At 43.9% G+C, this 18,999-nt stretch overlaps 1 protein-coding gene across 10 annotated transcripts; it reads right to left on the reverse strand.

Annotated features, from left to right (window-relative positions):
• Positions 1-1,100: 1,100 nt before the first annotated feature.
• Positions 1,101-18,710, reverse strand: ZNF821 (zinc finger protein 821). 10 transcript variants are annotated; one of them, XM_038538437.1, is made up of 10 exons: positions 18,488-18,594; positions 17,812-17,874; positions 16,508-16,595; positions 15,886-15,958; positions 15,108-15,224; positions 7,619-7,744; positions 4,828-4,973; positions 4,113-4,217; positions 2,802-2,968; positions 1,101-2,028 (listed from the first exon to the last, which is right to left on the reverse strand). In XM_038538437.1, the coding sequence occupies exons 5-10, from the start codon at positions 15,145-15,147 to the stop codon at positions 1,374-1,376; spliced, it is 1,239 nt and encodes a 412-aa protein (XP_038394365.1). In that variant the 5' UTR covers positions 15,148-15,224; positions 15,886-15,958; positions 16,508-16,595; positions 17,812-17,874; positions 18,488-18,594; the 3' UTR covers positions 1,101-1,373. The 10 variants fall into 10 exon arrangements, with proteins under 10 accessions (XP_038394365.1, XP_038394363.1, XP_038394366.1 ...); XM_038538435.1 differs by lacking the exon at positions 15,886-15,958; XM_038538438.1 differs by lacking the exons at positions 15,886-15,958; positions 16,508-16,595 and having other exon boundaries at positions 18,488-18,710.
• Between the last annotated feature and the right edge of the window lie 289 nt (positions 18,711-18,999).

Genomic DNA, 18,999 nt, shown 5'->3' on the forward strand with positions numbered 1-18,999 from the left:
TCAACCATTTTGAAACATCCCAAGTAGGACTTCAGTATGGAGCTCTGTGAGACAGGCATTTGACTTAATTTTAAGTACTCTCTTTCAAATGTCCAGTACTTTGGAATAAGCTTATTAAAATTTTTGTGTTCCCATAAGAGAAATATTTCAGCCTGCCTGGTAGGAATTAACCCTAGCTTGGTGGTGGGAAGGGGGTCAGTTAACACTACCAAATAGCCTTAAACTGATGGAGGTCAGAGAGGAGTCCAAGTTTCCTTGTTATGATATTGGAAGAGGTCTACATTCCTGGCATAGTTATTTTTCTGGCTACAACTTAACTAGGGCACTTCCTTCTGGACCTCAAGATCTATAATTATCTAAACTGTACACAACCTTTGGTGCAGGCTAAGGAAAGTTCTGTACTTGTTCTGTACCATCACAGACACTTTTTAGAAATGACCTCAGCTCTTGTCTCCTCCTTGGTTTGGCAGACATACAAACTGGTCATTTTGCTCTGGCTTTGACCACTGTCAACTTGGGCTCTCATCTCACTTTAATTCTGGATTTTTCTCAATGGGTTTTATCCTACTTTGGCTCTGGGGAAAAAAATTAAAAAATGGATCATCTCTTCTCTCAAACAAGAGTTCCTTGGTGCTATAGACCTTAATATTAGAGCTATTTCTATGAACATATTCCTGAATGAACGTGACTTCTGTCTAGGATAAAATTTTTAAAGTTTGACAAACTGAAATCTGCCAGGAAAAGTAGCCAGGAACTAGCTTAAATACCATATCTCTTTAGAAAATGCCAGTTAGGAGGGAAGGCTAGATGTCTACTTCTGCATTTGGAAAAAGCTAGGTTTAAATGGCCTTTGGGATCAGAGACGATCTTCGTTAGGGTTGTGGGAATGGACCCTCACAAAGTCAGCATTGGTTCCTTAATGTCATACTTATGCCTCATCAACTTGTAAAGGCCCAAACATGGGATCTCTGGGCCACCTAAATAAGGAGCACCTTCTCTTCAGAAAACAATCCACTAGAAAGCCCTGCCTAAAATTTCTACCCAGGTCTCTCCTAGATCACTTCATTTGCTAGAATAAAATGGAGAGGAAAGCAGAAAAAGGCCAGTAAAGATAAAATTAATTTATTTGCCCTCACAACTCCATGGGCCGCACTAGGCCCCACAGTCCTATAAGCATGCCCTGCAGCAGTGGGCTGGGAGTCCAGGTCTCTGGAGTGCCTACTCCCTTGTCCAGAGCTGCCTTAAGCTGGCTTGCTGCTGACCCCATCATCCTGCTCCCACATGCAAGAAGTGTTTAGGTCCACCTGCAACACACCCAGGCCTGCCTCTGGCAGTAAGGACAGGGCCCTGGGTGAGTGGGAGGGCAGGTGGGTTCAGTGCAGAGAGCTGCTGTTCTGCTCTTCAAAGGCCATCTTGCCCAGGAGCTGGCTGTCCAACTCCACCCCACTCACAGGTAGCTGGAAGAAGTTCATTTCGGCTGCTAAGGCCGCCATGGCAGAAGGGTCCTGGCCAAACTGGGCTCGTAACATCATGTCCATTTTCTCCAGCCTCCTCTTGAGCCGCTTGGCTTCCCGCTCCCGGATGAGCCGGGCCTGCCTCTTTTCTGGGGTTTCATTGGCCCGCTTCAGCCTCATAGCCTCCCGATCCCGCTGCAGCCGGCGTGCTCGCTGCTCATCTGTCTCCTGCATGCGCTGCAGGCGCTTGGCTTCACGGTCCCTCATTCGCCTTACTTCCCGCTCCTCTGGGGTCTCATTGTCCCGCCGACTTTTCTTGGCTGTGCGCTCTCGTTCCAGCCGCTGCAGCCGAACCTCCAAAGGCTCATTCTGTCGGCGTAGGGCCCACTTGCGAACACTGGGGGTCTGTGCTTCCAGTAGCTTTCGGTAGGCAGCACAATTGTTGCACACAAGCAGAATTCCAGCAGGGTACACTGGAGGACTAAAGGCAATGTCCTTCCCCTCAGCACTGGAGGGGCCCTCACTATGGGCTGGGGGTAGGGATTCCATGTTAAGTACTTCAGGGAGTTTCTCACTGGAATACAAAAATTTTGGATGGTTAGTGTCTCCTAGAAAGGCTCAAGTATCCAGCTCAGACTCACGCTGGTCCTATCAGGCCAGTTGCTCCAAGTTCACCACTAGGGGTCAGATTTGAGTACTTGAGAGACCTCTCCTATCTCTCCTACCCAGCACCTTCTCTGAGCTAGGGGGTCTACCAAGTTTTAAAGCCTTCCTTGAGGTAGAGACTGAGCGAAATGCCAGATATCCCCCACAAATGTGCAGTTTTCATTCCAGCTGGCTGATGGTGTTTGTAAGAGCTGTGTAGGGCAGTCCTTCTTGAGATGGAAGCTTGCCTGTAAGGGAGTCCACTGGCTCAACCCCTCCTGCCCTGGCCAACTCTGTAGAGTACCCCAGGCAAATGGAACTAGGACACAATTCACATACTTCCAGTCTTCTGGGACACAGTACAGACTATGTCCTCACATCAGGGGCCTCTCAGCACCCTGTAACTTCTTTCCCCAAGCTTTATCATGAATGTTATTGGACTCCCCCTGCCGCCCAACCATCTCTTTCTAGATGAAAATAAGAATATTTTCAGGGTAAAGAAATGGACAGGATTCAAAGAGAATTCATCTCTCTTTGGGGATAACTAATAAAATGGACATATTTACTAGCTTTATCACTTGTATTTCCAAAGAGTCAGTTGCCTTTGCATTACCTATTTCTAGCTTTTCTCTTGATTTGGGAAAGCAGAACCCATACCCAATAATTTGTTCCCAGACCAAGAGGGTTAGGTAACCAGCTAACCTGTTAAATGTGGCATGGCTGGTAAAACGGGCTCCACACACAGCACAGTTAGACCTCTGGTCTTCCGAGTGGATTAGGAGGTGACGACCCAATGACCCTGGGGAGCTTAGGGCCCGGCCACAGACAGGACACATGTAGCTCTTGGCGCTCACCACTGCTGCAGTGTGCTGTAAAACAGAGCCTTAATCTGTAAACTCATGCTACTTTTAATATAATCTATGCCCACTCAGAAACTGCTTTCTGGGAAAATCCCCTTTCCTTAGTCTCAGACAAGGGATTTGCAAGTATGCTCCTTGCTTAGCACCTGGAAGTCTCTTGTGTTAACAGGCCTTCAGAAGGGCCAGACCATTCAGATTATGGTTTCAGATTTCATTAGTTTGAGTTTTGACTATATTCTGGAACATGTGGCTGGCTTGGTGAACAATAAGGCGCCAGAGCCAGAGCCCTCTTCAAAACCTGTGAAGAATTCATGCCTGGGATAATTTCTATCTGCTTACCTCACAGGTGTCTGTCAAGGGAGCAGTGAAGGCCAACTGCAGAAGCTGGCTGGGAAGACTGGTATCCAAAAGCATTTTGTCCTGTCTTTTCTTCAATCTTTTAAAAACAATCTTCTAAAGAAAGGCCTCTTTTCACGTATCAACTATCATTATGGTAAAACCCAGGCTGCATGTGTGCTAATGCCTTTCTAATATAGATCACAAGACACAGGTGCTCTGCAATTGGATCAGGGGCAAAAAGAGCACAAAAATTTGTGTTTTTCTGATCCCCTCATTTATACTTTTTCTAGTATCATAGAAACTTTTATGTTAACTCATTATTTCTTCTTTAAAACAAAGCCCTCATTTTTAACAGATGTTAGTTTCTATTTCACTATTTAAAATATGCATTAGGGCATCTAGGTGGCTCAGTTGGTTAAGGGCTTGACTCTTGATCTTGGCCTCAGGTCATGATCTCGGGGTTGTGAGACTGAATCCAACCCCCCTGGAGTTGGGCTCCATTGCTAGGAGTGGAGCCTTGCTTAGGATTCTCTCTTGTCCTCTGCTCCTCCCCCACCCCCTCTCTTAAAAAGAAAGAAAGAAAAGAAAACATTAAGTAACTTTGAAAAAAAAATACTTAATTTTCATAGTGCATCTGCTTGGGAACCCAGAACAGCTTTACCCAACATATCCCACTTATTCTCTAAAACATTCTGGGGACTAGAGTGGAGTCTTACTGGAAGCCACAATCCAAGGTTCCCCTGGGAGCTGGAAGCAAAAGCTAAACAAGCTGCTGGCATTCATGTTCTGGAGTGTGTGGCTCCCCAGCCCATACCTGGTACACATGAGCAATCAGCTGCTCCCGACTCCCACAGTCTAGCTGGCAGAGAGGACACTGGCAGATTCCAAGTAAGGGGTCAGAATTCAAGTTCCCCGTGACCTGCAATTCAACAAGCAGGCAATTCATTAACACTGTTTACCACTCTTTGCCCTGCCCCTACTTCTTTTAACAGGGTATCCTGTTAAAAGGAACACAACCTGATATCACATGTTATCCTTAGGTTCCTATTATGGGCCAAAGGGAAAAGTAATAGGGAAAGGGAATCACATTTGCTCCTATCTTCATTTTCTTCAAGACTTCCTGCCCTGAGGACATAGGGGCTGCCCCAGGGAGAACTGATCTATTTTACCCCCTCTCAGGATTAGCTTCCCTCCTGCTGTGCTTCTTGCAGGAATCCTCAGGAAACAATTTAAAGAGAAGAGAGCACCTCAGGTAACACTCTAACTTATATTTGCAAGAGTAGACTTCAGGAAGTTGGCTGATAGTCTTGCAAAAGTGATGTTCTGTCTGGAAAGAAGTAGGGAGGCCATGCTAGGGTTAGTGATATATGGGTAAATAGGAAAGCTGGTTTGTTGGGAGTTGTGTGTGAGGTTTGGATAAATGGAGCTGTGAAGGAAGACAGGCTTCACATGAAGGCCCAGGAGGCCACCAGAGGCAAGACCATTACTGTGGCTCAAGCCTCCTGGGCTTGGGAGCCGTTGTCACTTGCCTCATGCTCTGGCACTTCATTCCCACCAACAGGCTGCTCCGTATTTTCTAACTCTTTCTCCACTTTGACCACCCCTCCATCTTCCTCTGATGTGTGGGAAGAGACTTCATCTTGTGTGGTCTCCTCTTCATCACCCTCACTGTCACCTGGAACATACAAATTGGTCACTTGTTCTGATTTTTGCATGAATACATCTTGAGTTGCTTTCCACCTTAGGGTTTGTAGCTATAATGGAAAACATTTTCAGATCTTCCATAATAGAGTAGGTATCAATGTAAAGATTATATAGTTGGGTACAAATCATGTTAAGTGGAAGAGCTATAGCTATTGTTTATAATGTCATTTATACTACAGAGAAAATCTGAGGCAAAACTGCATTAGAAGATAGTTATTGGACCCTTATATTATCATAAAAGTAATTCTTCTTACACACAATTTCCAAATATCTCATACTTGAAATCACACCTCCATGTATCTCACACCATGCTCATTCCCACAACACACCACCTCTGACTTACCCACATTTCTCAGTGATTTTATTACTTAATTTTCTCCATAACCCCCTGCACAATTTTTCCATGGTATCACATATACTATTATATTCTGAGTCCCACTAATCTTTTCTCTCCCAACAAACCCTAAGGCACACTTAGAGAAAAACCAGCAAGTTTTTCCTTCCTCTTATTTATAAAGGAGGCAGTAGTTAATTAGTTAAAAATGATGTCACCCTCTAGGGAAAAGCTTGTTCAGTCCGGTGGTAAAAAGAGTACAGCAAACCACCTTAGGCCATTTGTTGTGCTACCTGACTCAGTGTGCTCTTACTCCACTAGTAACTCGGAATTCTAGGCTAAATAAATCCATTGTTTCTGTTGGTTCTCTGGATTATCTGACAGATAACTGACTGCATTAAGTGGAGGGGAACAAGCCATTCTATAGGATGAAATCTAATTTCTAGTGACTAAAGATTTGAGTTTGCTTTCATTTAGGGGCTAGGATGTGGCTATGGGGAGGTCTGCCTGTGGCTGGGGGATCTGCAAGGATTTTGTGGGCTGATGTTTTCCCCTATTACTTATAAAATGGGGGGGGGGGGAATTTTTTAAACGCTACAGTTTACATTACAAAAAAAAGGAGTTTTTTCTGAAAAGGAAAAAAAGAAGTGCTAGTATCTTGAAGATCACAAGAAGAAGCAAAGCCTAGGAAAGCTGTGAGACCCCAGTCCCATCCCAACCACACTTAGATCCTGGATTCCTGGGCCGGACTGTGAGCAAGAGAAATACAAGGTAGACTTGCACCTGTGAGACTCAGCTTCCCTAGCTAACAGTGCTTGTCTTCTCTCTGCTATCCCTATGTAATGTTTAAATCCACCATTATCTGGGCAAAACTGATTACATTCCTTCTCTTCAAAGAAAAATCTAACCAGATCATCTGCTAGTAGTTACGTGTGTTCCTATTAAATATTCCACCAGCCTGGTGGACTGGATTTGGGCCCTGGAACATCTATGGTATGTATGCCTTATTCCCTAGCCCAAAGCTTTCATCTGAATTCATCTCAATAATGAAAGATTGGAACAGATTAAATCATACCATATTTTCTCACCAGTTTATCTGGAATATTTGTAAACTTAATCTAAGACAACATTGTATCAAACACATTACATGACTGATCAAAAATCCAAACATAGCTCTCTACTAAAAATATTTTTAAAAAGTAAGTATGTCTTCTAGAAGGATGATGCAGCTTTTCCAGAATGGAAACCTATTAGACTTTATAGATGTTGCTGTTCCTAACCTGTTACTCAAGCTGGTGGTTCCCACAGGTTTTCTAGAAATCTTTGGTTTCATTTTTCTGTACCTAAGCAATTAGATGCTAAATTATTGTTGGTTTTTTGTTGCTAAATTATTAGTTTGAGTGGAAACTATGATTCCTAGAAGGCTGCTGAACTCTTTCCCTCTTTGTTATTCTTCAACCCCAAATGTGGAGAAAAATAAAAAATGTCACTCTGAATTGACAGTAATACCAACCAATATCAGATGGATATGATTAGTAAGGTATGGAAATCATCCTAGGAAATAATACATCTCAAATATATTTGTTCAGGCAGGTCATGGGGCAGATGATCCATGAAGTTCAGCTAGTTACCAGCCACTGTTTTTTCCATCTCTTTCCAGAATTTTCTTAGGACTTGGTGTGGGAAGACCTTGGCTTTAGCATTTTATTTCCTTTTTTAAAAAATTTATTTTTTTAATGTCTACACCCACTGGGGGTCAAACTCTTGACTCCAAGATTAAGAGTCACCTGTTCTACCGAGTGAGCCAGTCAGGTGCTCTGACTTTAGCATTTTATATGATGCATAATCTCATCAGTAAGCAAATCTTCTTGTGTAACATTAAACTGGGTACTCAGGCAAAAGTTTCATTAATGCCACTCTTACATTTTGTTGTGAGTATACAGACTGTAGGAGACAGAGATTCTCTTCTTTTCATTTGGCCTAACCCAGGGACAGGTTGAGTACTAATTATCCCTATGCACCTATCACAGTCATCACAAACCTGTCTGTATATGGTACTGCACCAACTACTGCAGTCCATGGGTTAAAAAAAAATAATGCCAAACCTGTCCTCTCTCTGGATAAGCATATGCTCATATAACTTAGAGCACCTTTGGAAACACTGAGGATCCACAAATCTTCATATCTTCCTCCCAACCCCCATGCACAATCCCCAGAGCACACACACTCTGATAATTCTTCTCCCATTGCCCTGAGTCATTACCAGAAGGTGCAGAACTCACTGCTACTGGAGTCCTGATCTCTTAGTTGTTGGATAGCTTGTCGCTGACTGCCAAGGTCTCCAGGAAAATCAGTTTTCATCATCGCCTGGCGGGCTTGCTCTTCTAGCCCAGCAAATACTTGATCCCCTGGTGGTCACAAGGAAAAATAGTCAGGCCACCAGCTGGGCAGCATAAATCCCCAGGCAAGCTGGTTGAAAAGTCAGACCATTCAAAGGTAGGAGACAGGCAGGTACCCTATGGTGGGGTCATTCATCTCTAAGTCAGCTTGCTGCTTCCTAGAATTTCTGGGCATGGCTACTCTTCCTAGGTAGTAAGCCAGATGCTCTAGAAAGTATAACTTGCTTAAATCCTCCTAATCTTGAGTCCTTTCAAAAGGTTATCAATTGCTACTTTACAAATTTAGATTCAGAATCTCAATTCCATTTATAACCTTCCATCAGGATTGGTGAGAGAGGCAGAAGAGGCAAAGTGATAGGATGATAAAAAGGGCAACATATCTGGGCACAATCTCTGAATCTTAGTGTACTAACATTATGGCCCTGACTCAGTGTCTATCTCTGACTATAAACATGTGCTTCGAATAATCCTTCCAAACAACAATCTCTCTAATCTCATCTTTCAGCCACCCTCCTTTCAAGACATGGTTTGGAAGTTCTTCCTTGCTTCTCCTATGTCTATCAGAATTAACCACAAGCAAATCAACAACTGCTTGAATAATAAATTAAAAGAACAGATAATATATGAACTCATTTTTGCTGAGGAATGAACTTCCTGAACCACACCAACTAATTAACAAAAAATAATATTTTATCTAGTCTCCTTGGTCAATGTGGTCTTTTTTCTTTCTTCTTTTCTTGTATGAAATATCCAAAAGCCCTGGACCTGTCCTTGAGTATGCATTTACTTTTTTTTTTCTTAATTTATTTATTTATTCATGAGAGACACAGAGAGAGAGAGGCAGAGACATAGGCAGAGGGAGAAGCAGGCTCTTCACAGGGAGCCCGATGTGGGACTCAGTCCCGGATTCCAGGATCACGCCCTGAGCCAAAGGCAGCTGCTCAACAGCTGAGCCACCCAGGTGTCCCTGCATTTACTTTCGATGAACTCTGCCTACAATCTGTGTGGTTACTGAAGAGTTAACATTTAAGTACTCTTTTATTTCCAAAAGGCCGGCATAAAGAGAAAAAAGAATTGAGTTTCTAGAGGTTTCCATTATCTCAGTCAGAGTGGAAACTACAGTCCCCATTCTCCAGCCACCAAGAGAGAATAATAAACAGCCCTCGTGAAATGTCTGACAATAGGCCAGGCACTTTCTTACTGGAGAGAAAGGAAAGTAAACAGGCTCGGGTTCCAAGACAGGATACAATGAGGTAGGAGAAATGGTCAGTTGACCTGTGCTATCGTTGTCAGGCAATGAAAGAACTGATGTGAAGCAGACTTCATGTGATTCACTTAGGCATTTATTCGGCAAAAATTCAGTGAGCGTCCATATCCTAAGTGCTAAACACTAATAATAACTACTATTTGGTATGTCCTAGTTCCAGGCTCTATGTTAAGTGCTTTATAGTTTTTATCTTAATTCTCTGCCAAACTCTATGTGGTAGGTATTCCTACCCATATTTTACTTAAGAGAAAACTAAAGTTTATAGTAGAGCAAAGTATTCGAACCAGGTCTGTACAGCTCTAATATCCATATTTTTAAACTGCTAAGAGAGATGTAAGCAGGTTAGATGGTTCATCAGAGTAGTTTTGCTGAAAACAAATGCTTGTCTCTGTGTGAGAAGAATGGCTCTGGTCCTAGCGATAATATTACCATCATACCATAAGTAACTCATGCTACACTTCAAATACCAAAATACTATTCTCAGGGCCAGTAAATGACAAAGGGGCCCATCATTTGGATGGTTCTGATACCCTGTGATGAGTTACCATGCTGAGGTGAGACTAACCCCGGGGCTACTCTGATTGATAATGTGAGTGGGAGGAGAGGTGGTGAGTTCAAGTGAACTTCTAGCCACACAACCCTCAAGTAAAAGAAAAATAAGCTGCTTTAAATTCATTTTCAAAATATCACAATCACAAGCTGGATATAAATTACTGCTAAGGAAAGCAAAACATGAATGCTGTTATAAGCACCTCCTTATCCTCTTTGCAGAAGGAAAATATTTTTCTTCATGGTGGTTGCACTGTAACCACAAGACCATGGCCAACTGCACTAGTTATGGAGTTCTTCTGGGTAGATGCATGCTTTCAGACCTAGAAACCATGGGCAGAAATGGCACTAAGGAACATGTTATATACCAGCAGATAATTATCAAGGGGCAGACCATTCTCATCAATGACACTTCTCATCTCTAAAGAAACAACCTAGGTTTATAATGCGTGAAGAATACTTTTTTTTCCCTTAATAGGTAATTACCATTAGATTAGTAGAAGGGCCTCTAAAAGAATAAATGCTTTTCAAGATCAACTAGTAATTCAGTTTAGATGTACCAACTTGAGCTCAAATTTTTTGTCTATTGATATTGTCTAGATATTTAGGCCTTCACAGAACAGAGGAGAGTCTATTCCATATGATGGCCCTATCTGGGACTTTTGCTGGCAATCCCACTTAGGATAGTTGGAATAAATTAATTCTGTTATTCCTTTTTGTCAGTATGGAAAGAAAAGCTGTGCTCTTATATTTGGTTCTATTCCTCACTTGGGAAAAAGGGTAAAGTAAAATTCATTCCTCAGGGCTATTCCTATCTTAAACATCAGTATAAAGCAAAATATATAAAAATCTTTAAAAAAGTGATTTTGGCATATCTCAGGAGAAGATATGTGAATGATCTTCCAGTAATCACTATTTACCTAAGTTCCAAATCCCACTGTCCAGAACTATCCTCTCGTAAAAGGACAGTGATATTTTGCGCTATGATACTGAAAGTGGTGATACCTTTTACATACCTAAAAGTATGTCATAGTAACTCAAGTCAAATGTGATCCATAGAGATACTGGTGCTTAAGAAGTGTTATATAATTGCCTGCTTTTATAATGCAGAATTATTATTTTCCTTCTATCTTGAGACTATTGTAGTAGGTTAAAAAAAACCCTCAGGTCTCTAGATATTAATGTAGGGCAACCATCTTATTTAACATGGGTATTTATTTATCTATTAATAGCTAAGAACAAGTCATCTAAGCTCTACAGTAAAAAGGAAGGTGCCACCTCTTTTTTTTCTTTTTGGTATAAAATCAAGATACTATTTGTCTGATTTGACTGTTTCTCAGACAAGAACAAGGCCATCCAACCAAGTCTGTAGAACAGATGAAAAGCCCGGGATGAAAGTTACTAGAAAGGCAAAGATCTTACAATTCTCTGCTTTAAGTCCTTGGTGCAATTAAATAAATGCAATTTCTGGCTGACTGAAGTTAAGTAAAGCAAAGCATCTGAAAAAAAATTCTAAAAGACCAGATGTCGAATTCAGAAAAAAGTGAGCTAGTCTTGGGAATGAGAACCTTAGGATTCCATTCCAGCTGACAGTATCTGTAACCCAAGGTGCTACCACATGCTGGGAACACAGCCATTTACCTCACAAGGATGCTGACAGAACGAACAAGGACAAAACAAGTTGTGCTTTTTGAAGAGAAGGAACTTTAAAGGCTTTTTTTCCTATTCCTCTGTAAAAGCCAAGAAGCTTGTATTGGAGTTCAAAATTTTTAGTCTTGTTTGTACTTTGCAATCTGAAAACAAAAGTGCCTTAAGGTTTTTAGTGGTTTGCTTAGCATAAACACACCAAATGAGAGTATACAAGGGACTCTATTTTCAACCTCTCTAGAAACAGTTGACAGAAACTTTTACTCAGGAGGAGGTGAGATGAGGAAGATCTAAAAGCCCATCAGCAGTTTCTCCGAGACTAACAATTCTGGGCTTTTTATTCAGAAAGCTCTGTGTCAAATCTGTTAATGAACTAAGGAAACTACAGAAATATTTCTGGATGTTTCTGAGGAAAGGAGAGATCATTATGGTAATTTAGATACAGAGGCAGTCCTGAGGAAAGCTGAGTAACTGCCAGTGCAGCCTGCCTGTCGGCTTTTAAAGTGGATGTGACACATGCTGCCAGGCTACAGCAGTGGGATTCTTTATATATTCTTTTCGGCAGGCTTTGAGCTTCACGCCACAATCTTCTTCCCAGAAGGCAGATGTAATGGAGCTCAGCCATTACTCTACTGGAGTGCTGATTGGCTTTAACATTTCAACAAAACTTGTGCAGACATTCTTGCCTCCCAGACCTTCAGTCCATTCCATTTACTTTAAATAGATGAGCAGCATTAAATTCAATACATTTGACTGGTTCCATTTCACTGCAAGGGAAGAGGAGACCCAAGTGGCCAGCAGACTGAAATTACCTATTCCTACTTGCCATTATTGTCATGGGCAATGAGAAGATGCCTTTTTGAAAAAGGAAGGATCAGCTTCAGTCCCCAAACAGTTAATAAGTAGAAAGTCCTGAGAAACCAGGGAATCTTAGTGTCTTTTCTTTGGTAGTCAGACTTAGTCTATTACCTGAGAAGCCTCCATAGTTCCCTTCCCAAATGCATTACTGAAAACAGCACCTCCCTGTGGGTCTGCTTTTTAGTTACAGCTAAACATTTCTGTTCACAGCCCTCCTAATGGTCCCTACCACAAAGTCCTCATAGTCCCACCCACTCCACCACAGTATGATGTTCACTTGCTCTGGAAACTATTTCTGCCACTGTGGATACATGATAGTCTCTTCTCCATGGCCTATTTGTCCTTCTGTTTTATTTTTTATTTATTTTTTAAGATTTTATTTATTTATTCATGAGAGACACAGAGAGAGAAAAAGGCAGAGACACAGGCAGAAGGAGAAGCAGGCTCCATGTAGGGAGCCCGACCAGACACAAGACTCGATCCAGGGTCTCCAGGATCAGGCCCTGGACTGAAAGTGGCACTAAACTGCTGAGCCACCCAGGCTGCCCTGTCCATCTTCTCCTTCTGCCTGTGTCTGCCATACAGGCCTCCACTGGCTTCCTCTGGCCTTATCATGATCATGCCCTCATCTCCGCCACTCTCTTAAGGCCTACTCTCCTTAAATCTAACCAAGTCTCTTTGGACAGGTGGCTTTTATAGGTAAATGTCCAACTCCTCTGATTGCCTTATCTGTGACCCCCTTATCTCTTACTGAGAGTACCTTTCCTGCCCTGTCTTCTTAGGGTCACATCCATGTCTTTAATTAATACTCATTTTCTTTTTTTTTTTTTTTTTTAAGACTTTATTTATTTATTCATGAGAGACACAGGCAGAGGGAGAAGCAGGCTCCATGCAGGGAGCCTGATGTGGGACTTGATTCCGGGTCTCCAGGATCAGGCCCCGGGCTGAAGGCGGCGCTAAACCACTGAGCCACCCGGGCTGCCCTAATACTCATTTTCAACCAGAGAGGAGAAGACAATCCTCCTAAACCTCTGTACTGGATTACGTAGGCCAGAGATATTCCTCTTGACAATCCTCACATTCAGGCCAACTACATTTCACTGTTATAGCAGCAATTTCTAAACTCTTCCTAAACCACTCACTCACCTTTATATTTAGACTTCCACATCCACCTATACTCCTAGGAGCATCAAACTTGCTCTCTTATAAAACTTTTATAGGACTTAAGTTGAAAAATTGTGTATTAATCTAAACTCATTAACCTATACAATGCTGAAGCTCTCCTGATTCTTCTGTTCCTACTGTTATCTTTCTCACTCTTAAAATTACCCAGTAAGTTAAGGTACATAGTACCTGGCATACAGTACGTTTTTAATAAATTTTAATCCTCTTATCTAACTCCTTGACCAATCTATCCTCTCATATGTAGAGTTCTTTCCTCAAGAAAAAACCTATCATATGTTATGCCACTGAATTCTTGCAGATGTTGCTGTACCTTAGTTAGTCCTCCATAATAATAGGGTGCTATTGGGCTCTTTTTTAAATATTTGGGTAAAGATGCTTATCTGCCCAGATCATAGGAAACTGGTTAACTATATCAAATCTGATTTGATATATTAATGTTAATTTAGGGCAGCCCCGGTGGCTCAGCGGTTTAGCGCCGCCTTCAGCCCAGGGCGTGATCCTGGAGACCTGGGATTGAGTCCCACGTCAAGCTCCCTGCATGGAGCCTGCTTCTCCCTCTGCCTGTGTCTCTGCCTCTCTCTCTGTGTCTCTATGAATGAATAAATAAAATCTTTAAATTTTTTAAAAAGGCACTTTTGAACATCCCCTATAAGCAGTGCTAGAAGTAGAGACGAATAGCAGGAAGTATGAGTGGGACATAGTCTCTGCCCTCTAGAATTACCCAGTCTTATGGATGAAATAAAACAAATATAGAAAACTTCTGAGAAACAATGCAAGGCAATAGTGCATACCTGGTTTTCCTGTTACCAGTCTTTATCTTGTGTGATCTATCCCACACACTGCTTTGTCGTCCTAAAACACTGCATTCTAAATGTCACTCCACTTGCTCTGCTTGAAAACTGTCAGTACTTCCTTATAGCCCACAGTATGAACTATGAACTTGGACTGGCCTTCAGGACTCTACAATGTAGAGTTAAACATCTCCAACCTCATCTCATGTCCTATGACATCTGGACAAATAAAGCTTCTACTTCATACAAAGTTTCCTTATCCCCTAAATATGTGCATTCCTTTTTTTTTTTTTTTAAGATTTTATTTATTTATTTTAGAGGAAGACAGAGAGAGATAGAGAATGCATGTAAAGCAGAGTAAGGGGCAGAGGGGGAGAGAGAGAATCCCAAGCCAACTCCCTGAGCTGAGCATGGAGCCCAATGTGGGGCTCAATACCATGGCCCTGAGATCATGACCTGAGCCAAAATCAAAAGTCAGAAGCTCAACTGACTCAGCCACCCAAGCGCCCCTGTGCATTCCTTCTTGTATCTTTGCTCACATCATTTCCCCTACCTAATTTTACCTCTTCCTTCTTCCTTTTTTAAAAATTCACTTCCTACCTTCTAAGGCCCAGTTCAAGTTCACAGTCTAGGGCCTCTTCCATGAAGCATTCCCTGCTACCTCAGTCCATGGAACTCTCTTCTTCACCTTCTGTAGTATACACAGTCTGCAGCACCCTTATATGATACTCAGCATATACTACTTGTGTTTTTAGATATTATTTTATGTATGTGGCTACATTATCGGTTTATATATCCTTACATTGGTTTACAGCCCTGGCATCTAGCATAAGACATTGTACAGATATCTTATAAATGTTTGTAAATGTGAACACTAAGGATGAAACAAGTGCACATACTAAAGCAGATTTCTAAAACCTCCAGCAACTAGACACACTTTAAACCTATCATGTTCAACCTCTTTAGCCCTTTTTTCCTTCACAAATTAGTGTGAGCCTTTCACCTAAATTCAGATTACTCTTTCATTTCAACCCTCAATGTTCCCAGGTTCTAGAAGACAAAACCCAGTACTCACAGTGAACTTTATTCGGATTTGTCTGTTTCCGACGGGACATGTTTCCCCAATCCAAGAGCTCTGGCCTTTCCCAGTTTCACAACTGGATATGTTACTACCTCCTTGCAGGATGCTGACCTATAATAAAAAAGATATTGTTAGCACATGTCTTTTTTCCCAGAAAATAAACAAAAGTAGACAAAATTAAAAAGACTTTTAAAAATAATCATTGAGCATACAAAACTCACCGGTTATAAATAATTGATTCAAAAAAGGAAAGGAATAGATTTCTAGCATAACATCAAGGTCCCAAGAAGTTTAAGAGGGGACTCCTTCAAAGGATTTAGAGAATTCCACTCTAAATCTATCTGTGGAATCCAGAATTCTGTTAAGTGATCATGATCAAGGTCATAGGATAGAAAATGAAGCAAAAAACTCAGGCAAACAGCTTTAGAAGCACTGCAGGTTCAAAGGGGTAACCCCCATAAATGCAAAAGAAAGCAAAAGGAAGGCAAGGAGGGTGGCAGCTCACATGTTCCATGCCCACTGCAAGTCAAGCCCTGCAATCTGAACAAACGGGAGCCTCCAGATGTTTTTTTCAAAAAGTTACCTTGTCTGGAGGTGACAAAGCATCACACCTCTGTGAGGCACGAAACATCGCAAAACTTTTAGGCGTCTATCAATGCAATCAACAGGGGAAACAGAGCCCCTATCTAGTGAAGTCGGCACAGTGCTGGGCACTGTGGATGACAGGGCACTAAATCAAATCAGGCTTCCAATGTTGAAGATGAGCTCTCACCAGAAGAGTCAGATGCACTCCATACTGTTGAGTAGTAATTCAACCTCCAGTGTGGAACATCAGTCTGGCCCGGCTAACAGAGTGGCAAAGTTAATAACTTTAGTGCCTCCTTTCAATCCAGCCTCTATGTAGCAAAGAGATTAGTGGGAAGAGCAAAGAGAAAAGCTCCCCAAAAAAAGAAGTGCTGCAGAGACCTGCATCTGCTCCCCTGAAATTGGAGAACAGATACTTAAGCATGGAGGTTCCCAGTTAGTTTATAAGAAAGACTTTCCCAGCAGTAAGTGTTGTTAGAGAGTCTGAGATGGATTAGTAGTTAAAACTGTGAAATTTTCTATGAAAGGCACAGTGAATAAACAGATAAATTAAAAAAGAGAGATTCCCTTTTCTACCAAAAATAAGAATATGGATCTGGTCACCCTCTAAATTTTCTTCCAGTTCCCTGCCTTTTCAAATTGTACTTACACTGAATAAGCAAGTAGTTTAATGCCTTAGGAGGCACTAAGAGAGGCAATTGCTAACTATACTTTGCTCTCCAGTTAGTGAAGACTCTTCTCCTGTTATGCCAACTAACTCCTAGCTAGAAAGGACCTCAGACCTGTAATCAGATCCTGCCTCCCCTTACCAAAAGAAGAAAGAAACCGCAAATGGCAAAGACAGGCCTCCACAGGAAGTGGCAAAGGAAGCAGCTTTCAGGCAGTCTTCTATCATATCTGCATATTAAACACAGTTCTTTTTCAGACCTTTAATTAAACAACAACAACAACAACAAAAAACAAAAACCCAACAAAAAACCCAACTCCAAATGTATACAGTAAAAGTCAATTTTAACTAGTTAGAGGGCAGTATGCTGAGTGCTAATGGTATGTATTCTCCATCCTAAGTTTTGTTTGGATAAATCATTTCTTTCTAACCGAGCAGTTACTTTATTCATGGAAGCAGTAAAGGAATATTCACTTTGAGTCTTTTCCTATAACTCTGGGGAATCACAAAGTAGAAAGTTGAATAAAACGCAGTTTGTCTATCATTTTTTTTCTAAAACTTGCAGAGCTGCACTTCTCTATTATATAGGGAAAAATATTAACTAATCTTTAAATTTTCTCTTCATCGAGATCAGAAATTGAAACTGTGAGATACTGAAAGAAGGGCAAATAACTTGAGACAGGCTCAATTCAGATCATCCTGGTGAGGCAACAGTTCAATACTAAAGCTCCAAGTCAGAAACAGAGATGAGCATCTGCATATTTAAATAGGCAGCGTCCACGGCATCTCACTATCCTCCTAGTGGCCGAATGGGGAACTGACCAGATGGTACCCAATGGGACTTCACACCTGAGGGATTAAGGGGGCGGGGGGAAGCACCCTTTTCTCCCTCAAAAAAAGAAAGCCTGTGGAGTCGTGGGCTCTTGAAAATAAAAAAAGAAAATACATACATACAGAAATGGCAATGTAAGTGCATTCTTGACTACACAGCAAGATCTCAAGAGATCAGACAATAGTCTTACAGGCAATAAAAGCTAATAAAATTCATAGCCACACTGCCCTAAAGATCACTCATCCGGTTTTACTTTTAACACTGCCTCAGTTCCCAAGCCCGAATCTGAAACCAACACAAAAAATGTAAATGAAGAGCCGCCTGAACATCACCATCTGGAAGAAAAAGAAAAAAATGGGACGGGGGGGGAAGAAAGGTAAACGGTGAGATTCAGGCTTACAAGGGATGCTATGTAAAAAGGAAGGGAGCTTTGTCTTCAGGACGAGGTTAAGAGTCCTCGGGGGTGGTGGTGGGGGGCAACATCTCCCCTTAACATTGTCCCTGCTCTCCCACAGGTGTTAGGTTGCAGCTTCCAGAACACACCACAGACTTGAGCATGAAAAAAAACCAAACAGGTGAAATCCAAGCTTTAAGAAAAGAGGGTGCACTCCCACCTCCAGCTCTGGTGCAGTTCCCACGGCGCAAAGTAAACTCGCCTGAACCCCAGCGATCTGTATCTGCCAAAAGGGAGAGGACAAGGCAGCGGGTCACGCAGCGGCCCCGCTGTGCACCCCGTTCCCACACGCCCGGGGCTGGAGCATGTGCACCGTCGGCCAAGAAGGTCCCCTTGGCTTCTCCCGGCACGGACACAGGTAGATTCCCCGGAATTCCCGACAAAAGCCAGAGGTGTTCCGAGGCGGCCCAGACCAACCCTCGGACCACACAGTCCTCTCCGAAATCTATATTTAGGAGGCGCTCGGCGGGCCCGCGCCGCGGGGCTGCCACCGGGTCGGCGCTCGCACGCCCTCCGCCCCCTCGCGCGGCCCCACCCCCGCCTGTCAGACGCCGGGCCGCCGCGCCGCGCCGAGCCCCGCCCCGCCCTGCCCGACCCGGCCGCCCCTCCCGCGCCCGAGGCCGCCGGGGGGCTGCGGGGCGGCCCGCGGGGAGCCGGCGGCTCCGGCCTCTCCTCTGGACGCGGGCGCCGGGGCAGCGGCGGCGCCTGGCCGAGCCCGGGCCCCCTCCCGGACGCAGACAGACAAAAGGACCGACAGCCGGCGACCGGGGGCAGGGCGAGGCGGCCCTGCATCCTCAGCCCAGCCCCGCAGGGAAGGAGACGGGGGTCTTTTTTACCCGGCGCCTCGGCGCTCCGCGGCGCTCCGCGTCCCTGGGCCCCGCCTCCGGACAGACGGACCGCCGGACAATGGGCCACGGGCCGCAGCTCGGGCCGGCCGCGCCGGGGCTCTCGGGACTGGGCCCCGGCAGGCGGAGGGCGGCTTCGAGCCGAGCCGGTGGCGGGGAGCCGAGGGGCGGCGCTGCAGACGGACAAAGCCAACGGCAGACAGACAGACGGAGGGGGAAAAGATGGCGACGCGGGCGGCGGGAGCGCGCTGCTCGCGCACCCGCAGCGAGCGGGGCGCGTGCACGAGCCTCTCCTCTCCTCTCCCCCTCCCCCTCCCCCAGCCCGGTCCCCCTCCCCGCTCCCCAGGCGCGCGCCCGGCGGCGTGGGCGGGGCTCGGGGAGAGGGGCCTGGGAGGCGGGGCCTAGGGAGCATCCAATCACGGGCGCCCTCGCGCCGCGGAGACCACCCAGCCTCGTCCCGCGGTGGGTCTGTCGGCGGCGCCCGCGGCCTCCCCGCTGCCCTC

The sequence above is a fragment of the Canis lupus genome, chromosome 5 (assembly GCF_011100685.1).
Source record: "Canis lupus familiaris isolate Mischka breed German Shepherd chromosome 5, alternate assembly UU_Cfam_GSD_1.0, whole genome shotgun sequence".
In the NCBI taxonomy this organism is placed as follows: Eukaryota; Metazoa; Chordata; class Mammalia; order Carnivora; family Canidae; genus Canis; species Canis lupus.